Source organism: Salvelinus sp. IW2-2015, linkage group LG4q.1:29, assembly GCF_002910315.2.
Source record: "Salvelinus sp. IW2-2015 linkage group LG4q.1:29, ASM291031v2, whole genome shotgun sequence".
In the NCBI taxonomy this organism is placed as follows: domain Eukaryota; kingdom Metazoa; phylum Chordata; class Actinopteri; order Salmoniformes; family Salmonidae; genus Salvelinus; species Salvelinus sp. IW2-2015.
The window spans coordinates 17,743,525-17,766,393 of NC_036842.1; the positions used below are offsets into that span (position 1 = coordinate 17,743,525).

The window sequence follows — 22,869 nt, forward strand, 5'->3', positions numbered from 1 at the left end:
TTCACAAAATGCATGAAGACATGGCTAAAGGTCAACCAGATTTGTGAACATAATCCCTAGCTGTGTATTGCCGCTTTCCATGTTGTCTGTTGTCTGTAGCTTGTGAGGTGTGGAAACACTTTGTTGCTTTTATGAATTTTGTCTTGCAGCTTTTTGTTCTATGTTGCTCTGTCTGTATGCTATGTCTTGCTTGTCCTATGTTGCTCTGCGTGTGCTCACTGCTCAATGATTGTCTATATTGTAATAGTTTTTAATAACCTGCCCAGGGACTGCGGTTGAAAATTAGCCGGCTGGCTAAAACCGGCACTTTTACTGAAACGTTGATTAATGTGCACTGTCCCTGTAATAAATAAATAAATAAACAATGCAAAAAACAAAACAAAATAACAGCTGGTTAGGAGCACGTAAAATGTCAGCCACCCTCTCTGGCGCCATTCTACTAAGCCCCAAAATAGATTGTATTTGAAAATAATCATTTCATACCTTGATTACATTCAGACATGATCAAGTGTCTTTTTGTGTGTGAATACTTGGGAACAGACTTCCTAAATTAAACACATTTTAGCTGAATTTTACTTTAAAAAACAAAAACAAAATCTAAAATAACAATCAAAAAAACAACAACTGTGGGGCCAAAAAAAAAAGAACATTTGTGAGCCGGTTTAGGCCCGCAGGCCTCCTATTGCAAATCCCTGCTCTATAGTCTACTGAGCTTGAAGAGGACGGCATTTTACAGAATTTCCAGCCACGAGTCCTCACTCACTGATCACAATTTCAAAATTCAATCATGCAAGGAAAATCTAAACTTCTCTCCCTCCACGTTCATTAGATATTCATCTCCAGAACGATGTGGTGGAATATCGTTTCGGGGGTGTCATGACAGCAACACACTTTACAGTTAACCCAGGTCTCCCTCAGTCTTTTTATCTTTACAGCGCGTTTCACTTTTAATTGGCTGGGAACGTCAGTCTCTTCATCTGACCTGGCTTTTATACATCTCTCCAGTGGTATAAAAAAAGAGAGGAAAGATTAAATGGGTCTTGAAACATTAATTTCCTGCAATTCTAAAGACTTTGCCATTGGGCAGAGAATAATTAGCAGCTTTATAACAAACTTCATGCAATTCTACTAATTTTTCCATAGGGTGGAAAGAAATGTTTGCAGTTCTTAATTTGATATCTGAGTGAGAGTAACTAACAAAATCAATGGGTCGGTAATTAGACCGATTTTGCCTTGATGACAGCTTTGCACACTGTTGGCATTCTCACAACAAGCTTCATGAGGTAGTCACCTGGAATGGATTTCAATTAACAGGTGTGCCTTGTTAAAAGTTCATTTGTTGAATTTCTTTCCTTCTTAATGCGTTTGAGCCAATCAGTTGTGTTCTGACAAGGTAGGGGTAGTATACAGAAGATATCCCTATTTGGTTAAAGACCAAGTCCATATTATGGCAAGAACAGCTCAAATAAGCAAAGAGAAACGACATTCCAGTCTCTCTTTTTTATACCACTGGAGAGACGTATAAGGATTCTATCGTTAAATCCTCTCTGGGCTTTTAGCAAGGTGCTAGTGAGAGTCCGCTGGTGATAGACTGGAAATGGCCTTTCGCGTTCATAGAGGAGGCTATTTTCTAAGGGCCATTTTCATACTTTTCCAAGGCTGAGTGTTTTTGCACAATGCATTGACCATATGGTAATACTGCTCATGGCAAGTACTTCACTACATTTAAGGTGTAAATGACACAGAACACTGCAATCTCATTGGAGATTCTGCACAGGTGGAACATTTCCAAACATCTCATCCACTTTCAGCAATTTAGCACTTTCACGCTCCAACAATTTACAAGATAGTAACTTGAAGGCAACCAATGTGAGAGAAAATAAAAGAAACACCTTTCAAATCAAAATGGATTCTCAAAGAGTTGGGTGATTACATGGACAAGTTACATGACTGACTGACTATGATGCCAATCAATAACTGGGTGCAGGAGAAGACATCTTTGTGCATTAAGGAGCTTGATCAGAAATATCAGATAAAGGGTTTCACTTTTCATCACTAACAGGCAGAAGGAAGAAATGGATATGTGACTGCCACAGTAGCTGAATGGTACTAGGTGTGTGTGGAAGACATTGGGACGGACACTTGATGTATTACGCAGCATGGCACAATGCCTACTGTACGTTAAGAGCTACTCAAGGAAAATACTAATTTGCAGTGCTCTTCCCAAAGGTGAGTGTCGAAGAACTAATGGAATTTAGGAATTTGACTAAAAGCTAAAATGGTCTAAATGCATGTCATGCAGGGCACTGAGAAAATAAACATGGGTGAAGACATGGTTGAAACAATGTGGGTTGGGATATATGTTCAGGGAAAATGTCCAAGAAGGCAACACATGAGAAATGTCATTCTCTGGCTCTCACAAGAATCAAAGCTTTGGGCATGCAAGGGATATACTATCCTATCAAATAGTCCCCTTGAAATGGGTCATACATATTCAGATAGCCATAATCAGAATTCTGCCCCATTTCAATTTGGAACAAAAGAGGGCATAGTAGAATAGTATGGGGGCGGCTCAAATGCATATCAAGGTGGATATTTCTACTCATCTAGCCTACATGTATAGTACCACTGTGATATATAGCTTGAAGGAAAAATAGACTCATGTTTTCATTGACACTGTTTAACGGAAATTAATCACGTACCACCACAAGGTCGGGAAAATATGTACATATTTGCATTAATCTACAGAACAAACATGGATGATTAGATGCTGTTTGTGTACATTAGAATAAGAAAACATGCAGATAGTTTTACATAGCAAATAGGCTTCTATGCCAGTCAGTCTGTTGAGCAGTAACATGACCAGGAGCTATAGAGGATGGTGCAGACTCGTGTTGTGTCACAGATAGGACAACACATACACTGTCAGTGCCTCCGGCATCAACAGGTTAAATCACTGCTCTATGCGAGACTGTGTTCATAAACAAAATTGATTATATTGGCTACTTCCCTACATTTCACATGAAAATATTTACCTTGATAATATTTGTGCTCTTATCAAAACTCTGGTGATTCTCATTGTATTGCTTGCTGGTATGAAACGAAGCGGCAATAAAAGTGAGTATATCAGTCGACTTTATCATCCTGTCAAAGGGTCTCTTGCTAATGATAACTGTCCTAAAATTGCACAGGAAGTTTGATTATAAGATGAGTCATCCTTTCTGCTACAACTTCTCCACTCCTATGGGTCTTCTCACCTGTCTGGTTGGGCTGACTGAAGCCCCCGGTGGCGGCGGTCGTGCCGAAGGGGTTCTTGTTGGCGGCGTCCTCACTGGGTTTTCCCCCCAGGCCACTGAAGAAGCCTCCCCCTGCCTGCTGGGAGCCTGCTACCGTGGCAGAGCTAGACCCAAACAGACCCCCACCACTGGATGGTTGCTGCAGGGGAGAAGGGAGGGCGGCACAGTCACAACAAGGTCATAATGATCATAATTGGTTATGCAGTAGTTAGTGCATGGGCCTCTCGGCTGAGTTCTTACCCAAATGCAATAATACATATACCGTGTATGTGAGTGGTGTGGTCGCATTTGAAGAGGGATATTTGGGGGTCTTCTAATGAAGTGTTACATATCGAATGGTAGGAAGGTTTTATATTTTGCACACATAGTAAAATGTGAATGTTACCTGTCCAAAGACACTCCCACCACTGGGCTGTTGACCAAACACTGAGGTAGTGGAGGAGCTTCCGAAAGCTGGGAGCGAAGACAGAAAATAATAATTAGATATACACTGAGTGAACAAAACATTAGGAACACCTTCCTAATATTGTGTTTCATCCTCTTTTTCCCTCAGAACAGCCTCAATTAGTCGGGGAATGGAATCTCCAAGGTGTTGAAATAGTTCCACAGAGATACTGGCCCATGTTGACGCAAATGCTTCCCACAGTTGTGTCAAGTTGTGTCCTTTGGGTGTTGGACTATTCTTGATAAACACGGGAAACTGTTGATTGTGAAAAACCCAGAAGCTTTGCAGTTCTTGACACACTCAAACTGGTGTGCCTGGCACCTAGTGCCATACGCCGGTCAAAGACATTTAAATATTTTGTCTTGCCCATTCACCCTCAATGGCACACATACACAATCCATGTCTCAAGGTTTAAAAATCCTTCTTTAACCGGTCTCCTTCTCCTCATCTACACTGATTTGAAGTGGATTTAACATGTGACATCAATGAGGGATCATAGCTTTCGCCTGATCAGTCCGTCATGGAAAGTGTTCCTAATGTCTTGTACTCTGTGTATTTTGCAGGCTATGCACTTCTCCAATAAATCCATGCACAACATCACAAATTACGCTTGGGATGTGCAGTCTTAAGGTTAGCGATGATGACAGTGGTAGGAAGTAAGAAATGTGGGTGTGTGTACACTGCTAGTGCAGTCATTTTATGGCTGGTCTCGTTCCAATAGCATTAGACTAAGGCGACAGAGAACCCTTTTCCTCACAGGTTATTGATGACTGAGGGGGGTAGACAATGGAGCAGAAAGAGACAAATTCCCACCCTCTCCACTAGGGTTGCACATTTTGGGGAATATTCAGAGGTGGAAACTTTCCGTAGGAATTAACGGAAATATATGCAAATTAATATTAATACCATTTAAATTTACCATTTGCATTGGATATATCTACCATGTCATATGGAGACAGAAATATAAACCTTTTACCTTATCATAAGCAGACAATTGCAAATGATTAAATCCTTCCAATAGAAATAAAAACAACTATTTAGTTACGAATTGAACTTTAATTAAATGAGTCGACTCTCCACATTGGATGATTTCACTGAACAACAAAAGGGAATATTGAATAATCCCCAATGATCCATCACATCTCCCAAAAACATTTTCAACATACATCTGTAAAATTATAGTCTAGAAACTAAAGCTTTGGTTGTCTTCCTCTCAGGCTTTCATGTCTTCTCCCTGGACCTCATCAATGTCCACCTTTTGAACATCAGACTCTGAAGCCTCATCTTCACTGTCACTTTCCAACCTTGTTGAGGATGGCTCGTTGTTAGGCTCAAAACGCCTCAAATTTGCCCGGATGGCCAGGTCAGCCTATTGCGTGCTTTGTTGTGTGTGTTCCCAAACAAGGACCAGTTGCGCTCTGAGGCGGCTGATGTTGGTGGGATTTGGAGGATGGAGGCAACAGGGGAAAGAGCCTCCGATGCAAAGTCCCTTCCACCAGGTGGCTGATGAGATATGTTGGCACAACTGCCATATTGCATCTCCATCCCAAAGCCTTTGCTTGGAAATGTACTTCGCCAGACTGCCAAGAACCTTGCCCTCATCCAGGCCACGGAAGCGAGACATGGTAGTGATGACACTATAGGCCTTGTTGATCTCTGCACCAGACAGGATGCTCTTGCCAGCATACTTGGGGTCCAACATGCACGTTGGGCCTCAAGCAGAAGTCTTCAAGACTTTTGATGTATTTCAGAACTGCAATTTCCTCTTCTTGGAGCAACAGTGAAGTGGGCAGGGCAGTACGGATTTATTCTCTTACATCTGCAAGCAGAATCTGAACATCAGACAGGATGGCAGTGTCTCCCTCAATCCGTGCAATGGCTACTGCTATAGGTTTCAGGCTGCTTACCACTCTCTCCCAAAATACATCATCCAGGAGGATCCTCTTGATGGGGCTGTCCATATCGGCAGACTGTGATATGGCCATTTCTTGGAGAGACTCCTTCCCCTCCAGGAGACTGTCATACATGACAACACCACCCCAACGGGTATTGCTGGGCAGCTTCAATGTGGTGCTCTTATTCTTCTCACTATACCAGATTGCTGGTATAACTTGATGAACCTTCACATACCTAACCATTTCCTTGGCTCTCTTGTAGAGTGTATCCATTGTTCTCAGTTCCATGATGTCCTTGAGCAGATTCAATGCATGAGCAGCACAGCCAATGGGTGTGATGTGAGGGTAGGAATCCTCCACTTAAGACCAAGCAGCCTTCATGTTCGCAGCATTGTCTTAACAGTGCAAATACCTTCTGTGGTCCAAGGTCATTGATGACTGCCTTCACCTCATCTGCAATATAGAGACCGGTGTGTCTGTTGTCCTTTGTGCCTGTGCTCTTGTAGAATATTGGTTGAGGGGTGGCGATTATGTTGTTAATTATTCCTTGCCCACGAACATTCAACCACCCATCACAGATGATTGCAATACAGTCTGCTTTCTCTATGGTTTTCTTGACCTTCACTTTAACTCTGTTGAGCTCTGCATCCAGCAAATGAGTAGATAAAGCATGTCTGGTTGGAGGGGTGTATGCTGGGCGAAGAACATTCAGAAATCTCTTCCAATACACATTGCCTGTGAGCATCAGAGGTGAACCAGTTGCATACACAGCTCGAGCAAGACATTCATCAGCATTTCTCTGACTACGTTCATCCATTGAGTCAAAAAAACTTCTGATTCCAGGAGGACCATGATCTGTTGCTATCGATAAGGTGTCTGATGAATCATTTTCACCTTGAATAGAAGTAGAGGGACTTTTGTCAGAGGTTGCTTGTTGTGAGCGCTGAGGGAACTTTATGCACTTGGCCAGATGATTCTGCATCTTTGTTGCATTCTTCACATATGATTTGGCACAGTATTTGCAAATGTACACAGCATTTCCTTCTATATTAGCTGCAGTGAAATGTCTCCACACATCAGATAGTGCTTGTGGCATTTTCCTGTAAAGACTAGAAAAAAAATAGTTTAAAAAATCAAATAACTATTTATCTGTACATGAAATTGTAAGCAGTTAAATTAAACAACTCCTTAGTAAGATAAATATTTTAAAATGAAACATGTATGGAAACAGGTGAATTAACACTCCTCAGTTAGCAGGCACAAGCAAGCTAAAACCCACATGGTAGCAAAAACTAACTAGCAGAAATTGTTAACAAGTTAGAAATTATTTAAACACACTTTGTTGCAGGCGACTATTTACTAGTTAACAAAAAATCATGTATGCCATTAAAATATATTCACCCCACCCGGTATTGTAATCAAACCTTACCAGAAAGCATGTAGTCCTTGGCTCAGACAGTGTAGTAGCGTGGGCTCAAAAGCATCTCATTGGTGTGCAAGATCTTGAGAATCTGTATATGTGATGGAAGAGTGCACTGCACATGTGATGGAAGAATGCACTGTGCATGCAGAGGGTTGCAATTCCATTGAATTCGGGATAGTTTAACCAAAATATGCCACAAGACCTAGAATTGCCTTATGTGTATCCCACAAAAAAGGTTCACTGTTATAAGCTAACTTTTTGATGAATTTAAAGTAAAAAATCCAGAAACTTACCGGAAAGTTTCCAACCCTTTGCAACCCTACTCTCTACTTATATTTCTGACAATGCCCCTGGGTACACTGGAAATGTATGAAGTGTGATCAGCCTTCTGACAAACTCTAGATGGATGGAACTTTTGTGTGTGCGGCAAAGCATGTGCTGTGTGTGAGAAAGCCAGCCACACTACCCAGCGGATCCCAGGATATCTCCCAACTCCCCATATCCCTGGGCCTCTATTCATTCCCTGTTTAAAATTGGCATCTTTTAGAAAGCTGGCTGTACGACTGTCCATAAAATCCCTCACGCCCAGAGTCAATTCCCCCATAATAATCCATCGGAAAATGTTGTCTTTTCAGCGTATGGGGACAGCCCTACAAATGAATGCTGTGACTGCCTTTAGCCTGGGCCCGGGAACTTGGCAATGGAACTCACCCATCTCTGAAATTACAAAACTAATTCAAGACACCCACCCACAACATTGCGTGTGGCTTGAATTAGTCCATCTGTGGTGTTTTTTTTTTTTTTTTTTTAAACAGGCAGATGCGTAAAATAAATGCGACTGTATACACATTTTCTAAAAAGTAACACTCATTGTCAATGGGGCATTAATAGTTTATGAATGAGCGTTCATAGGCACAGTTTGAAAACGTGCTCCAAAATAAAAACGTAACAGTCCGTTGGCAAGTTCACATACTGTATCTACACTGACAATATGCTGACTGAAATAACTCACCAGCCATGAAGGTGACAGACATAATACATGGGAATGAAGAACGCACATCCAGACTCAATAGGAATTCTAGGGCCATTTACAGTGTGACATGTTGCTTTACTGGCGTGGCTAGTTGGCTATTGTAGATCGAACACAGCCTGCTGTCACCTCAGGCCCACACAAAGACATTTAGAAACAGACAGACTATGACCCTGGCTATTAACACTCCCTTAGATATCACTCAGCATCTCTCTACATAATGAATTCATAAAAATTACCCCTTGGGAAACACTGCAAAGTATCTCTGATTTCCTCAGAAATGGAGCATTCTTATTGGACAAGTTCAGGTGGGTAAGCCTACTCCTCTGTAGTAGATTCCACAGTCTGGTCTTTGGCTATGTCTTACTCAATCAAGCTCTGTTAAGTGTGACAAGGACCAGGCCTGCTCTGATGCAGGGTAATGTAATTCATGTTGAACATTCAATAGGCTCTGCAGTGCAGACAAATGACCGTCTGACCCAGGGCTGCTCTCCTCACTGCATCGATTGCCTTGCTTAAACAGTAAAAACTGACAAAGGCACTGACAGTGGTGCACACACATGTGCACCAGTGAGCACACACACCTTAGTTCAATTAACCCCCAACACAACCTCCTCCTTTACAGATAAATAGGAACATATTTTCTCTTCACCTCATGACTTTCAGACCGTGTGACCCTGATTCCTCCAAACAATATCAACACAATGCATGCGTCAGGCACAACTTCCTCTAGGTAGATCTGATTATGTCCAGTTAGCCGGAACAATTATGGGGGATTAAATGTTAAGAGCTTTGTATAGATAAAAGGAAAAAGTAATCACATTATGGAATGTAAGCCTCTCTCTACTATTTGCGATGTAAGCCTATGGCCAGACAGATACAATGAGGTAAAACAGAATTAACCTATCTGGTTGGGAACACTTAGCCCTAGGACAGACACAGTGAACTTGGTCCTGTAACTGCGGAGTTGTACCACATAGAGATCAGCTGTCTCTCCCTGCAGCCAACCCAGCCTGTTGGCACGGGGGAGAATTCAGAGAATCCCTGGGAATAGGGAAACTCTCTCAGCCCAACACCCCAATTTACTCACCCACTGCCACTCCTTAGCCTACACCGCCGACAACATTCACAGTTCAAACCCTCTCCTTTTACACACCCAACAGTCTCCAACCCAAAGCCACCCCACATATCCCATCACCCACCCCCCCCATCTGACTGACTCCAGTAACCCAGAGAGGCCAGCCAGCTGCTGGTCTGTCTGGGACACACTAACCTCTGACCTGGGTTACTTTCCCTAGCAGTCAAACCCACACTTTGACAGCCCACTTCTGCTTAATTAAAAAGGTTCAGTATATAATCTCTTCAAAACACATTACAAGGGCTTGGTTCATTTCATCATCATTATGGCACTTGGTTGGTGATAGTGTAATTTTTTTATATTTAATTTTAAGGGGTGGATCAGCTTAATAATGTGGAAAGATTGTTGCTTCCATCAATGTAATTGTCTGCATCATTTCCAATCCACCATATATATTTTTTTGGTAAATATATATATATATCCATGTACATACACATATGCATACACCTACAGTGTGGAGAACAAGTATTTGATACACTGCCGATTTTGCAGGTTTTCCTACTTACAAAGCAGGTAGAGGTCTGTAATTTTTATCATAGGTACACTTCAACTGTGAGAGACGGAATCTAAAACAAAAATCCAGAAAATCACATTGTATGATTTTTAAGTAATTAATTTGCATTTTATTGCATGACATAAGTATTTGATCACCTACCAACCAGTAATACTCATACAAACTATTGACTCAGGGGTGTGAATAGGTATGTAAATTACATTTTCAATAAATTTGCTAACATTTCTAAAAACATGTTTTCACTTTGTCATTATGGGGTATTGTGTGTATATGGGTGAAAACATGTTTATACTTTAATCAATTTTAAATTCAGGCTGTAACAAAATATGGAATAAGTCAAGGGGTATGAATACTTTCTGAAGGCACTGTACAGCTGTATGAATTATGCTGTATAAACAAAGCTTATTATTCTCCTTACCTGGCATGGCTGCAGACTTGGTGACTATGGGCAGAGGAGCGGAATGGCTGCTGGGCTCAGAGAAGGCAGCTTTGGGTGTGGAGTTGAAGGAGAAGGGCTGGGAGGCTGGAGCTGCAGCAGGGGTCTCTACTGCCAGGAATCTGAGAGACAGAAACATAAGCATATCTAGCRAAGCCAGCCAACAAATATCTAAGTCAGGGATGGGCAACTTTGATGGGGGTAGGGACCATAAAACACAGAACTCATCATGAGGGGCCGGTAGTGGCTCGTGGGTCTGCGTACCCACATCCAGACGCTGCACTTGATGAATTTAATTTGCTTCTTCCAATTATTGATAAACATGCACCTGTTAAGAAACTGACTGATAGATCTGTTAAAGCTTCATGGGTTGATGAGSAATTGAAAAACTATGGTTGAAAGAGATGGGGCAAAAGGAGCAGATAATAAGTCTGGCTGCACATCTGACTGGGTGACTTACTGCAAATTGAGAAAAGATGTGACTAAACTCAACAAAAAGAAGAAGAAACTGTATTATGAAGCCAAGATCAATGATATAAAGAATAATAAAAAAACTTCAGTACTTTAAATGAAATGGGCAGAAAGACAAATTTAACTCCATCTTTCATGAAATCAGGCCCATATAAAAAACCATTTGATGTTGGCAATTAATTTAATGATTATTTCATTGGCAAAGTGGGCAAATTAACAGTGAGCCATCGTATTCACGCATAAAAAAAAACAAGCATTACAAGTTTGAATTATGTAAAGTTAGTGTGGGAGGTGGGAAAATTATTGTTATCGATCAATAATGACAAACCTCCTGGCGTTGACAACTTAGATGGAAGGCTACTGAGGATGGTAGCTGACTCTATATCCACTCCTATCTGTCATATCTTTAATCTGAGCCTAGAGGAAAGCCTTCGGCCTCAGGCCTGGAGGGAAGCCAAAGTAATTCCGCTACACAAGAGTGGTAAAGGGGCCTTTACTGGTTCTAACAGCAGACCTATAAGTTTGCTGCCAGCTCTTAGCAAACTCTTGGAAAAAATGGTGTTTGACCAAATACAATGCTATTTCTCTGTAAACAAATGAAGAGATGTTCAGTATGCTTATAAAGAAGGGCACTCAACATGTGCTGCACTGACACAAATGGCAGATGTTTTGTTGAAAGAAATTGATAATAAGATTGTGGGAGCTGTACTGTTAGATTTCAGTGCAGCCTTTGATATTGTTGACCATAACCTGTTGTTGAAAAAAAACTTGTGTTTTATGGCTTTTCAACCTCTGCCATATCCTGGATTCAGAGCTATCTACAAAATATAACTCAAAGGGTTTACTTTAATGGAAACTTCTCTAATGTAAACATGTAAAGTGTGGTGTACTGCAGGGCAGCTCTCCAGGCCCTACTATTTTCTATTTTTACCAATGACCTGCCACTGGCATTAAAACAACATGTGTGTGTCCATGTACGCTGATGTTCAACCATATACACATCAGAAATCACAGCTAATGAAGTAATTGAAACCCTGCAGTCTGTTTTGGAATGGGTGGCCAGTAATGAACTGGTCTTGAACATCTCTAAAACTAAGAGCATTGTATTTGGTACAAATCATTCCCTAAGTTCTAGACCTCAGCTGAATCTGGTAATGAACGGTTTGGCTGTTGAACAAGTTGAGACTAAATTACTTGCCATTACCTTAGATTGTAAACTGTCATGGTCAAAACATATAGATTCAATGGTTGTAAAAATGGGGAGAGGTATGTCCGTAATAAAAAGAGATGCTCTGCTTTTTTGACACCATACTCCAAAAAGCAAGTTCTGCAGACTCTAGTTTTGTTTTTTCTTGATTATTGTCCAGTCATGTGGTCAAATGCTGCAAGGAAAGGCGTAGTTAAGCTCCAGCTGGCCCAGAACAGAGCGGCACATCTTGCTCTTCATTGTAATCAGAGGGCTGATATAAATACTATGCATGCCAGTCTCTCTTGGCTAAGAGTTGAGGAGAGACTGACTGCATCACTTCTTTTAATAAGAAACATTAAATGTGATGCAAATCCCAAATTGTTTGCATAGTCTACTTACAAACAGCTCTGACACACACACTTACCCCACCAGACATGCCACCAGGGGTCTTTTCACAGTCCCCAAATCCAGAACAAATTCAAGAAAGCGTACATATTATAGAGCAATTATTGCATGGAACTCCATTCCATCTTATACTGCCCAAATAAACAGCAAACCTTGTTTCAAAAACAGATAAAGCAACACCTCACAACGCCTCTCCCCTATTTGACCTAGATAGTTTGTGTGTATGTATTGATATGTAGGCTGTGTAAAGTGCCTTTACACTTTTTTTAATGTAGTTCTGTCCTTGAGCTGTTCTTGTGTATTAATGTTTTGTATTATGTCATGCTTCATGTTTTTAGTGGACCACAGGAAGAGTAGCTGCTCCTTTTGCAACAGCTAATGTGGATCCTAATAAAATACCAAATATAGCCCACCCATCACCTAACGAGCAAAACATTTCTGACACTCCTCATGACATCAAAGAGGGAAAAAAGTATATTTGAAAGATTTTTTGCGATGGGGCGGAGAGAAGATTTAGCAATTTGATAACTCATTTCATGCAATTCTACACATTTTGCCATAGGGTGGAGGCAAATGTTTGCAGTTTTTAATATGATAACTGATGATCAATGGGCCCCACCCCAGTCGGTAATTAATCCATGCTTACTACAAGTTTAGATAGCGGGCCGCTAGACTAACTTAACAATAAATGTTTGTTTTTTTTTTTTGCTGACATGGGCTAATTAAGTTACTGCTGATGCACAAACAAATTTCAAAACTGCACCTTGTGTATTCTATTACTCGAACTCTCAACAGTAAGTTGAGACCCTAACGGAGTCGTTTTTAATTGAGTTGAAATTGGTCTGCAGGCCTACAAAAGGGGGGCCGTCAGTTGCCCATACCTGATCTAAGTGAAATGTAAACAGTCAAAGTTATTCAGGTACTTATATCAACCTCTCACCTGTCATTGAGGTTCATCTTCACAGCGGGAGGGGTTGGCTCGGGGGTGCCTCGGAGCACCATGATGGGGGAGGCGGTGGCCAGGCGCTGGGGGGTGGGCTTTGGAGTGGGGGCCGGAACTGGAGCCATTTCCACCACTGGAAGTTTGGGGGCACTGACGGAGAAGGCCGAAGCTGCGGCTGGGGTCTCTGTCAGGGGCTTGGAGGAGAAGGAGAAGCTACCAGAGGTTCCCAAGGCTGGGCTCGCGCTGAAGGCCGTAGAGCCCCCCAGAAAGAAGGCGGGGGGAGCAGTGGAAGAGGGGGGCATGGAGAACGAGAAGCCGGAGGAGGCTGGAGCTGGGGCTGCGGTGAACAGTGAAACAGAGGCAGGGGAGGAGGTAGGTGGAGGAGGGTTTGGTGTGGTGGCCAATGGGAGGCGGAGCGGAGGGAACGCCGCCGGGGCTGATGGGAGAGAGGAGGTTGGGTAAGGGGGCGGGGGAGCTGCAGATCCTGCAATGCAGAGAGGAGAGCTGCTTTTAGTGGATCCTATCACCACACTATTATAAATACTTTACAGTATGATAGTAGTATAGGTATTGGAAGTTTCATAAGACAAATGTATTCAGTAAGATAGAAAAAAAAATACACGATTTGTAAATATGAAAAAGCTGAAGAGGTCCTCCAGACCTGCAGGGGGCAGTCTCTCTCCGTCCAGGGCCAGGCTGGTGGGGGCAGCGACCAGCTGCTTGACCCCAGGGTTGAAGTTGAGCAGTGAAAAGGGGCACAGCACTCCGTCTGTAGACAGCAGCAACAGAGTGGGCGCCGGGGGCAAAGTCTTCTCATCTGCTGTAGTGATATAGCGGGGAAAAGAGACATCAAGTACAGTATAACTAACTAAGTATAACTATTGGTAGCCAGAGAGAAACACACAGGCATACACACACACTAACTGAAACAAAAAGGCAAACACCCAGCCAGACAGACACACACTAAAGCTCATGGAAGATGCACGCCCACACACAAGTACACAGGACATTAACAAAAGCCGAGACAAGTACAAGGACAGAGCATATGAATTGCTATATTGCTGTGAGACGTGAGAGACCTTGAGTTCCAAGTAAGAAACAAAGCCCCGAGCACTTGGAGAAAAACCAGCACTAAAGCCAGTGTGATGAGACAAATAATGAGTCTGCTTGCCTGAGACTGCTCTCTAGAGAGAGAACAACAGTTTGGAAAGCTCAAGGTAAACCTCATCAGCATTCTCAGACATGCTTGTCTGGTTCTGTTGTTTGTTGATGTTCTCTCATTCGTCCGAGTCATTGTAATGAACGTGGGCCTCCCCCTCTCTCTTTCTATCCAATACAGCCTAGGTCTCTCGAGACATCGAGGGAATACAATCATTTAAAAATGCTACTCAAATTGATAGTTTGGTTTGCTGGAGTCTTAAGTGGGGAGCCCAGACAGCAACATCAGTGGTGCTACATGACTGTTTGACTGACTGTAGATACCAGTAGATACCGAGACAGTAGCTTATCACTATTCATCTGACAGCTGCCAAAAAGAACGTGTCAACCAGAGTCGCATACCAAATGCTACTGACTGACACTGAGGAGCGGAACATTGCAGTGTATTGGTAGAAATTTTAAAATTTGTATTTTTCCATATATACACAAACCCTATGTGCTTTAATAAAATCAACTATACAATGCATTCGGGAAGCATTCAGAAAGCACTTTTTCCACATTTTGTTACATTTACAGCCTTATTCTAAAATTGGTTAAAAAAAATAATTCTCATCAATCTACACACAATACCCCATAATGACAAAGCGTAAACAGGTTTAGAAATGTTTACAAATTWAAAAAAAAATTAAAACAGAAATACTATATTTACATAAATATTCAGACCCTTTGSTATGAGACTCAAAATTGAGAACAGGTGTTTCCATTGATCATCCTTGAGAWGTTTCTACAAATTGATTGGAGTCCACCTGTGGTAAATTCAATTGACTGGACATGATTTGGAAAGGCACACACCTGTCTATATAAGGTCCCCCAGTTGACAGTGCACGTCAAAGCAAAAACCAAGCCATGAGGTTGAAGGAATTGTCTGTAGAGCTCCGAGACAGGTTTGTGTCGAGGTACAGATCTGGGGAAGGGTACCAAAAAATGTCTCCAATATTGAAGGTCCCCAAGAACACAGTGGCCTCCATCATTCTTAAAATGAAAGACTCTTCCTAGAGCTGGCCACCTGGCCAAACTGAACAATCGGGGGAGAAGGGCCTTGGTCAGGGAAGTGACCAAGAACCTGATGGTCACTGACAAAGCTCCAAAGTTCCTCTGTGGGGATGGGAGAACTGTCCAGAAGGACAACCATCCCTGCAGCATTGCACCAATCAGGCCTTTATGGTAGAGTGGCCAGACGGAAGCCACTCCTCAGTAAAAGGCACATGACAGCCTGCTTGGAGTTTGCCAAAAGGCACCTAAAGGACTCTGACCACGAGAAACAAGATTCTCTTGAACTCTGACCTGAATGCCAAGCATCACATCTGGAAGAAACCTGGCACCTTCCCTACAGTGAAGCATGGTGGTGACAGCATCATGCTGTGGGGATGTTTTTCAATGGCAGGGACTTGGAGACTAGTCAGGATCGAGGGAAAGATCAATGGAGCAAAGTACAGAGAGATCCTTGATGAAAACCTTCTCCAGACCGCTCAGGACCTTAGACTGGGACGAAGGTTCCCTTCCAACAGGACAACGACCCTAATCACACAGACAAGACAATGCAGGAGTAACTTCGGGACAAGTCTCTGAATGCCAGAGCCCAGACTTGAACCTGATCAAACATCTCTGGAGACCTGAAAATAGCTGTGCAGCGACACTCCCCATTCAAACTGACAGAGCTTGAGAGGATCTGCAGAGAAGAATGGGAGAAACTCATCAAATACAGGTGTACCAAGCTTGTAGCGTCATACCCAAGAAGACTCGAGGCTGTGATCACTGCCAAAGGTGCTTCAACAAAGTACTGAGTAAAGGGTCTGAATACTTATGTAAATGTGATCTGTTTTTTACTTTTAATACATTTGCAAACATTTCTAAAAACCTGCTTTTGCTTCGTCATTTCGGGGTATTATGTGTAGATTGATGAGGGAAATACAACAATTGAATCCATTTTAGAAGGCTGTACACATTTCACATTTTCACACAAAAATTTGAAAAAAGTCAGGTGGTCTGAATATTTTCTGAATGCACTGTACATTATGAGCTCTACAAACGTGTCCACTACTACAATCAGAACGGTAAACTACTGTAGTAGTATTAGTAGTAATAATAATAATAATAATAATACACTGAGTATACCAAACATCAGGAATTCATTCCTAATATTGAGTTGCAGCCCGCCTTTTGCCCTCAGAACAGCCTCAATTCATCGAGGTATGGAATATACAAGGTGTCGAAAGTGTTCCACAGGGATGCTGGCCCATATTGACTCCAATGCTTCCCACAGTTGTGTCAAGTTGGCTGGATGTCCCTTGGGTGGTGGAGCATTGTGGATACACACGGGTAACTGTTGAGCGTGAAAAACCCAGCTGTGGTACAGTTCTTGACACAAACCGGTACGCCTGGCACCTACTATCATACCCCGTTCAAAAGGCACTTAAATATTTTGTCTTCCCCACTCACCATCTGAATGGCACATATACACAATCCATGTCTCAATTGTCTTAAGGCTTAAAAATCCTTCCTTAGCCTGTCTATTCCCCTTCATCTACACTGATTGAAGAGGATTGAACAGGTTACATCAATAAGGGATCATAGCTTTCACCAGGATTCACCTGGTCAGTTTGTCATGGAAAGAGCAGGTGTCCTTAATGTTATGTATACTCCGTATATATTGAATGCATGAAGAGAAATTACCATAACCAAACAAACATTGGAGATTAGAAATGATGGGAATTAACGGTAAATGTAGGCTACTACTGGTGATATATGTAATGGGGAATTGATAGACACTAACCATCACAAGAGTACTCCACTATAACTTGTCCTGCCATGGTTGTAGGGCTGTCCCAGACTAAAATAAAGCTCTTGGTCTGTCTAGAAGGCCAGCATCCTGGAGTCGCCTCTTCACTGCTGACGTTGAGACTGGTGTTTTGCGGGTACTAGTTAATGAAGCTGCCAGTTGAGGACTTGTGAGGCGTCTGTTTCTCAAACTAGACACTCTAATTTTTTGCTTTTCTTTCAAAAACAAGGACATTTCTAAGTGACCCCAAACTTTAGAACGGTAGTGTACATGGACGACGACGATACATGAACGGTAGTGTACATGGACGACGACGATACATGAACGGTAGTGTACATGGACGACGACGATNGAATCGCTAAAAGTCTGTATGAACCCTGCTTAAAGGATGTATAGTCCTAGGCCCATGTTGTAAAAGTGGAATTATGGGCCAATTTGCAAACATATTCCCCCAAGTACACAAGTGGAACTGCCTAAAAAAAGAAGTTTTGTTGTCATTTCAAAGCATTTTGAAATGTTTATACCAACGTCACCCATTAGACCCATTATTTATAGCAAGACCCATATAGTGTAAATTGGTTGGAGCATGGTGCTGGGTTCGATTCCTTTGTGGGTTAACTCCACTGAATGTGTGTGGTTATGATAATAAATAGGATTCATAGTAATTAAGTAGCAGTAGTTTGAGAGAAATACTACTGGATGAATCTGTTACCTCCTCCAGTATTCCAYCCATGACTGGGTCTGAGTCCTTCCTCTGCTGCAGCTGCCTTTCAAGGGCATTCACACTCAGCGCTGCCTAGAGGACGGCAAACAGACAGATGACTCTAGACACTGCATTTGTCTCTACTATTATGACCTGAACTACAAGAAATAGATTGTTGGTCTAATATCTTATTTATTTGAAAAGYCAGATTATGTTTTAGTACCTGTGGAGTGGGTGCACTTGTCTGGGTGGCTGGGGAAGATTTCTGTACAACCGTGGGGGGTGTACTGGTTTTGACTGGGCGGACTGTGCCTGAAACAGAAAGACAGAATGGATATCAACAATATCACAAACCAAAACAATAAAGATGCTAATGTTGAAAAAATAAGTACAGTGCCTTCAGAAATGATTCATACCCCTTGACTTTTCACCACATGCTGTTATGTTACAGCCTGAACTCAAAATAGATTAAAATTGATTTATTTAATCTCACCCACCACACACACACACAATACCCCATAATGTCAAAGTGAAAACATGTCACATTTTTGGGGTGCAAATGTACAGTTGAAGTCGGAAGTTTACATACACCTTAGCCAAATACATTTAAACTCAGGTTTTCACAATTCCTGACATTTAATGTATGTAAATATTCCCTGTTTTAGGTCAGTTAGGATCACCACTTTATTTTAAGATTGTGAAATATCAGAATAATAGTAGAGAGAATTATTTATTTCAGCTTTTATTTCTTTCATCACATTCCCAGTGGGTCAGAAGTTTACATACACTCAATAGGTATTTTGTAGCATTGCCTTCAAATTGTTTAACTTGGGTCAAACGTTTCGGYTAGCCTTCCACAAGCRTCCCACAATAAGTWGGGTGAATGTTGGTCCATTCCTCCTGACAGAGCTGGTGTAACTGAGTCAGGTTTGTAGGCATTCTTGCTCGCACACGCTTTTTCAGTTCTGCCCACAAATTTGATGGGATTGAGGTCAGGGCTTTATGATGGCCACTCCAATACCTTGACTTTAGTAGCCTTAAGCCATTTTGCCACAACTTTGGAAGTATGCTTGGGGTCATTGTCCATTTGGAAGACCCATTTGCGACCAAGCTTTAACTTCCTGACTGATGGCAGCTGTGGTACACGTTCTTGACACAAACCGGTACGCCTGGCACCTACTATCATACCCGTTCAAAAGGCACTTAAATATTTTGTCTTCCCACTCACCATCTGAATGGCACATATACACAATCCATGTCTCAATTGTCTTAAGGCTTAAAAATCCTTCCTTAGCCTGTCTATTCCCCTTCATCTACACTGTTGAAGAGGATTGAACAGGTTCCATCAATAAGGGATCATAGCTTTCACCAGGATTCACCTGGTCAGTTTGTCATGGAAAGAGCAGGTGTCCTAATGTTATGTATACTCCGTATATATTGAATGCATGAAGAGAAATTACCATAACCAAACAAACATTGGAGATTAGAAATGATGGGAATTAACGGTAAATGTAGGCACTACTGTGATATATGTAATGGGGAATTGATAGAACCTAACCATCACAAGAGTACTCCACTATAACTTGTCCTGCCATGGTTGTAGGGCTGTCCCAGACTAAAAATAAAGCTCTTGGTCTGTCTAGAAGGCCAGCATCCTGGAGTCGCCTCTTCACTGCTGACGTTGAGACTGGTGTTTTGCGGGTACTAGTTATGAAGCTGCCAGTTGAGGACTTGTGAGGCGTCTGTTTCTCAAACTAGACACTCTAATTTTTTGCTTTTCTTTCAAAAACAAGGACATTTCTAAGTGACCCCAAACTTTAGAACGGTAGTGTACATGGACGACGACGATACATGAACGGTAGTGTACATGGACGACGACGAACATGAACGGTAGTGTACATGGACGACGACGATACATGAACGGTAGTGTACATGGAAGACGACGATACATGAACGGTAGTGTACATGGACGACGACGATACATGAACGGTAGTGTACATGGACGACGACCGATACATGAACGGTAGTGTACATGGACGACGACGATACATGAACGGTAGTGTACATGGACGACGACGATACATGAACGGTAGTGTACATGGACGAGACGATACCATGAACGGTAGTGTACATGGACGACGATACATGAACGGTAGTGTACTGGACGACGACGATACATGAACGGTAGTGTACATGGACGACGACGATACATGAACGGTAGTGTACATGGACGACGACGATACATGAACGGTAGTGTACATGGACGACGACGATACATGAACGGTAGTGTACATGGACGACGACGATACATGAACGGTAGTGTAACTGGACGCCGATACATGAACGGTAGTGTACATGGACGACGACGATACATGAACGGTAGTGTACATGGACGACGACGATACATGAACGGTAGTGTAACATGGACGACGACGATACATGAACGGTAGTGTCATGGACGACGACGATACATGAACGGTAGTGTTATATGGACGACGACGATACATGAACGGTAGTGTAATGGACGACGACGATACATGAACGGTAGTGTATATGGATGCTGATATACGAACGGTAGTGTATATGGATGCTGTATACGAACGGTAGTGTATATGGATGCTGATATACGAACGGTAGTGTATATGGATGCTGATATAGAACGGTAGTGTATAATGGATGCGATATACGAACGGTAGTGTATATGGATGACGAGAATATGAACGGTAGTGTATATGGTGCTGAATATACGAACGGTAGTGTATATGGATGCTGATATACGAACGGTAGTGTATATGGATGATGATATAACGGTAGTGTATATGGATGATGATATATGAACGGTAGTGTATATGGATGATATATATGAACGGTAGTGTATATGGATGATGATATATGAACGGTAGTGTATATGGATGATGATATATACGGTAGTGTATATGGATGATGATATATGAACGGTAGTGTAATGATGATGATATGAACGGAGTGTATGGATGATGATATATGAACGGTAGTGTATATGGATGATGATATATGAACGGTAGTGTATATGGATGATGATATATGAACGGTAGTGTATATGGATGATGATATATGAACGGTAGTGTATATGGATGATGATATATGAACGGTAGTGTATAGGGATGATGATATATGAACGGTAGTGTATATGGATGATGAATATGAACGGTAGTGTATATGGATGTGATATATGAACGGTAGTGTATATGGATGATGATTATGAACGGTAGTGTATATGGATGATGATATATGAACGGTAGGTGTATATGGTGATGATATTATGAACGGTAGGTGATATGGATGATGATATATGAACGGTAGTGTATATGGATGATGATATTGAACGGTAGTGTATATGGATGATGATATATGAACGGTAGTGTATATGGATGATGATATATGAACGGTAGTGTATATGGATGATGATATATGAACGGTAGTGTATATGGATGATGATATATGAACGGTAGTGTATATGGATGATGATATATGAACGGTAGTGTATATGGTGATGATATATGAACGGTAGTGTATATGGATGATGATATATGAACGGTAGTGTATATGGATGATGATATATGAACGGTAGTGTATATGGATGATGATATATGAACGGTAGTGTATATGGATGACGATATATGAACGGTAGTGTATATGGATGACGATATATGAACGGTAGTGTATATGGATGACGATATATGAACGGTAGTGTATATGGATGACGATATATGAACGGTAGTGTAAATGGATGACGATATATGAACGGTAGTGTATATGGATGCACGATACATGAACGGTAGTGTATATGGATGACGACGATACATGAACGGTAGTGTATATGGATGATGATATATCGAACGGTAGTGTATATGGATGATGATATACGAACGGTAGTGTATATGGATGCTGATATACGAACGGTAGTGTATATGGATGCTGATATACGAACGGTAGTGTATATGGATGCTGATATGACGGTAGTGTATATGGATGCTGATATCGAACGGTAGTGTATATGGATGCTGATATATGAACGGTAGTGTAATATGGATGACGATATATGAACGGTAGTGTAAATGGATGACGATATATGAACGGTAGTGTAAATGGAAGTATAATGAACGGTAGTGTATATGGTGAGAGATATATGAACGGTATTGTATATGGATATATGAACGGTATGTTATGGATATATGAACGGTAGTTGTATATGGATATATGAACGGTAGTGTATATGGATATATGAACGGTAGTGTATATGATTGACGGTGGATATGATATATGATATTGAACGGTAGTGTATATGGATGATGATATATGAACGGTAGTGTATATGGATGATGATATATGAACGGTAGTGTATTGGATGATGATATATGAACGGTAGTGTATATGGATGATGATATATGAACGGTAGTGTATATGGATGATGAATATAATGAACGGAGTGTATATGGATGATGAATATATGAACGGTAGTGTATATGGATTGATGATATATGAACGGTAGTGTATATGGATGATGATATATGAACGGTAGTGTATATGGATGATGAATATGAACGGTAGTGTATATGGATGATGATATAATAACGGTAGTGTATATGGATGATGATATAGAACGGTAGTGTAATATGGATGATGATATATGAACGGTAGTGTATATGGATATGATGTATGAACGGTAGTGTATATGGAGTGATGATATGAACGGTAGTGTATATGGATGATGATATGAACGGTAGGTTATATGGATGATGATGAAACGGTAGTGTATATGGATGATGAATATATGAACGGTAGTGTATATGGATGATGATATATGAACGGTAGTGTATATGGATGATGATATATGAACGTAAGTGTAATATGATGAATGATATATAGAACGGTAGTGTATATGGATGATGATATATGAACGGTAGTGTGAATATGGATGATGATATATGAACGAGTAGTGTAT

General features: G+C 41.4%; 1 protein-coding gene across 1 annotated transcript in view; it reads right to left on the minus strand.

Annotated features, from left to right (window-relative positions):
- The window catches only part of nup214 (nucleoporin 214), a 99,187-nt gene that overhangs the window by 57,380 nt on the left and 18,938 nt on the right, over window positions 1–22,869 (minus strand). The window contains exons 11-13 of the mRNA XM_070443266.1: window positions 13,847–14,005; window positions 13,183–13,669; window positions 10,044–10,299 (exon numbers count right to left, since the gene is read on the minus strand). Coding sequence (XP_070299367.1) covers window positions 10,044–10,299; window positions 13,183–13,669; window positions 13,847–14,005 — 902 coding nt within the window. The remainder of the gene's footprint in view (window positions 1–10,043; window positions 10,300–13,182; window positions 13,670–13,846; window positions 14,006–22,869) is intronic.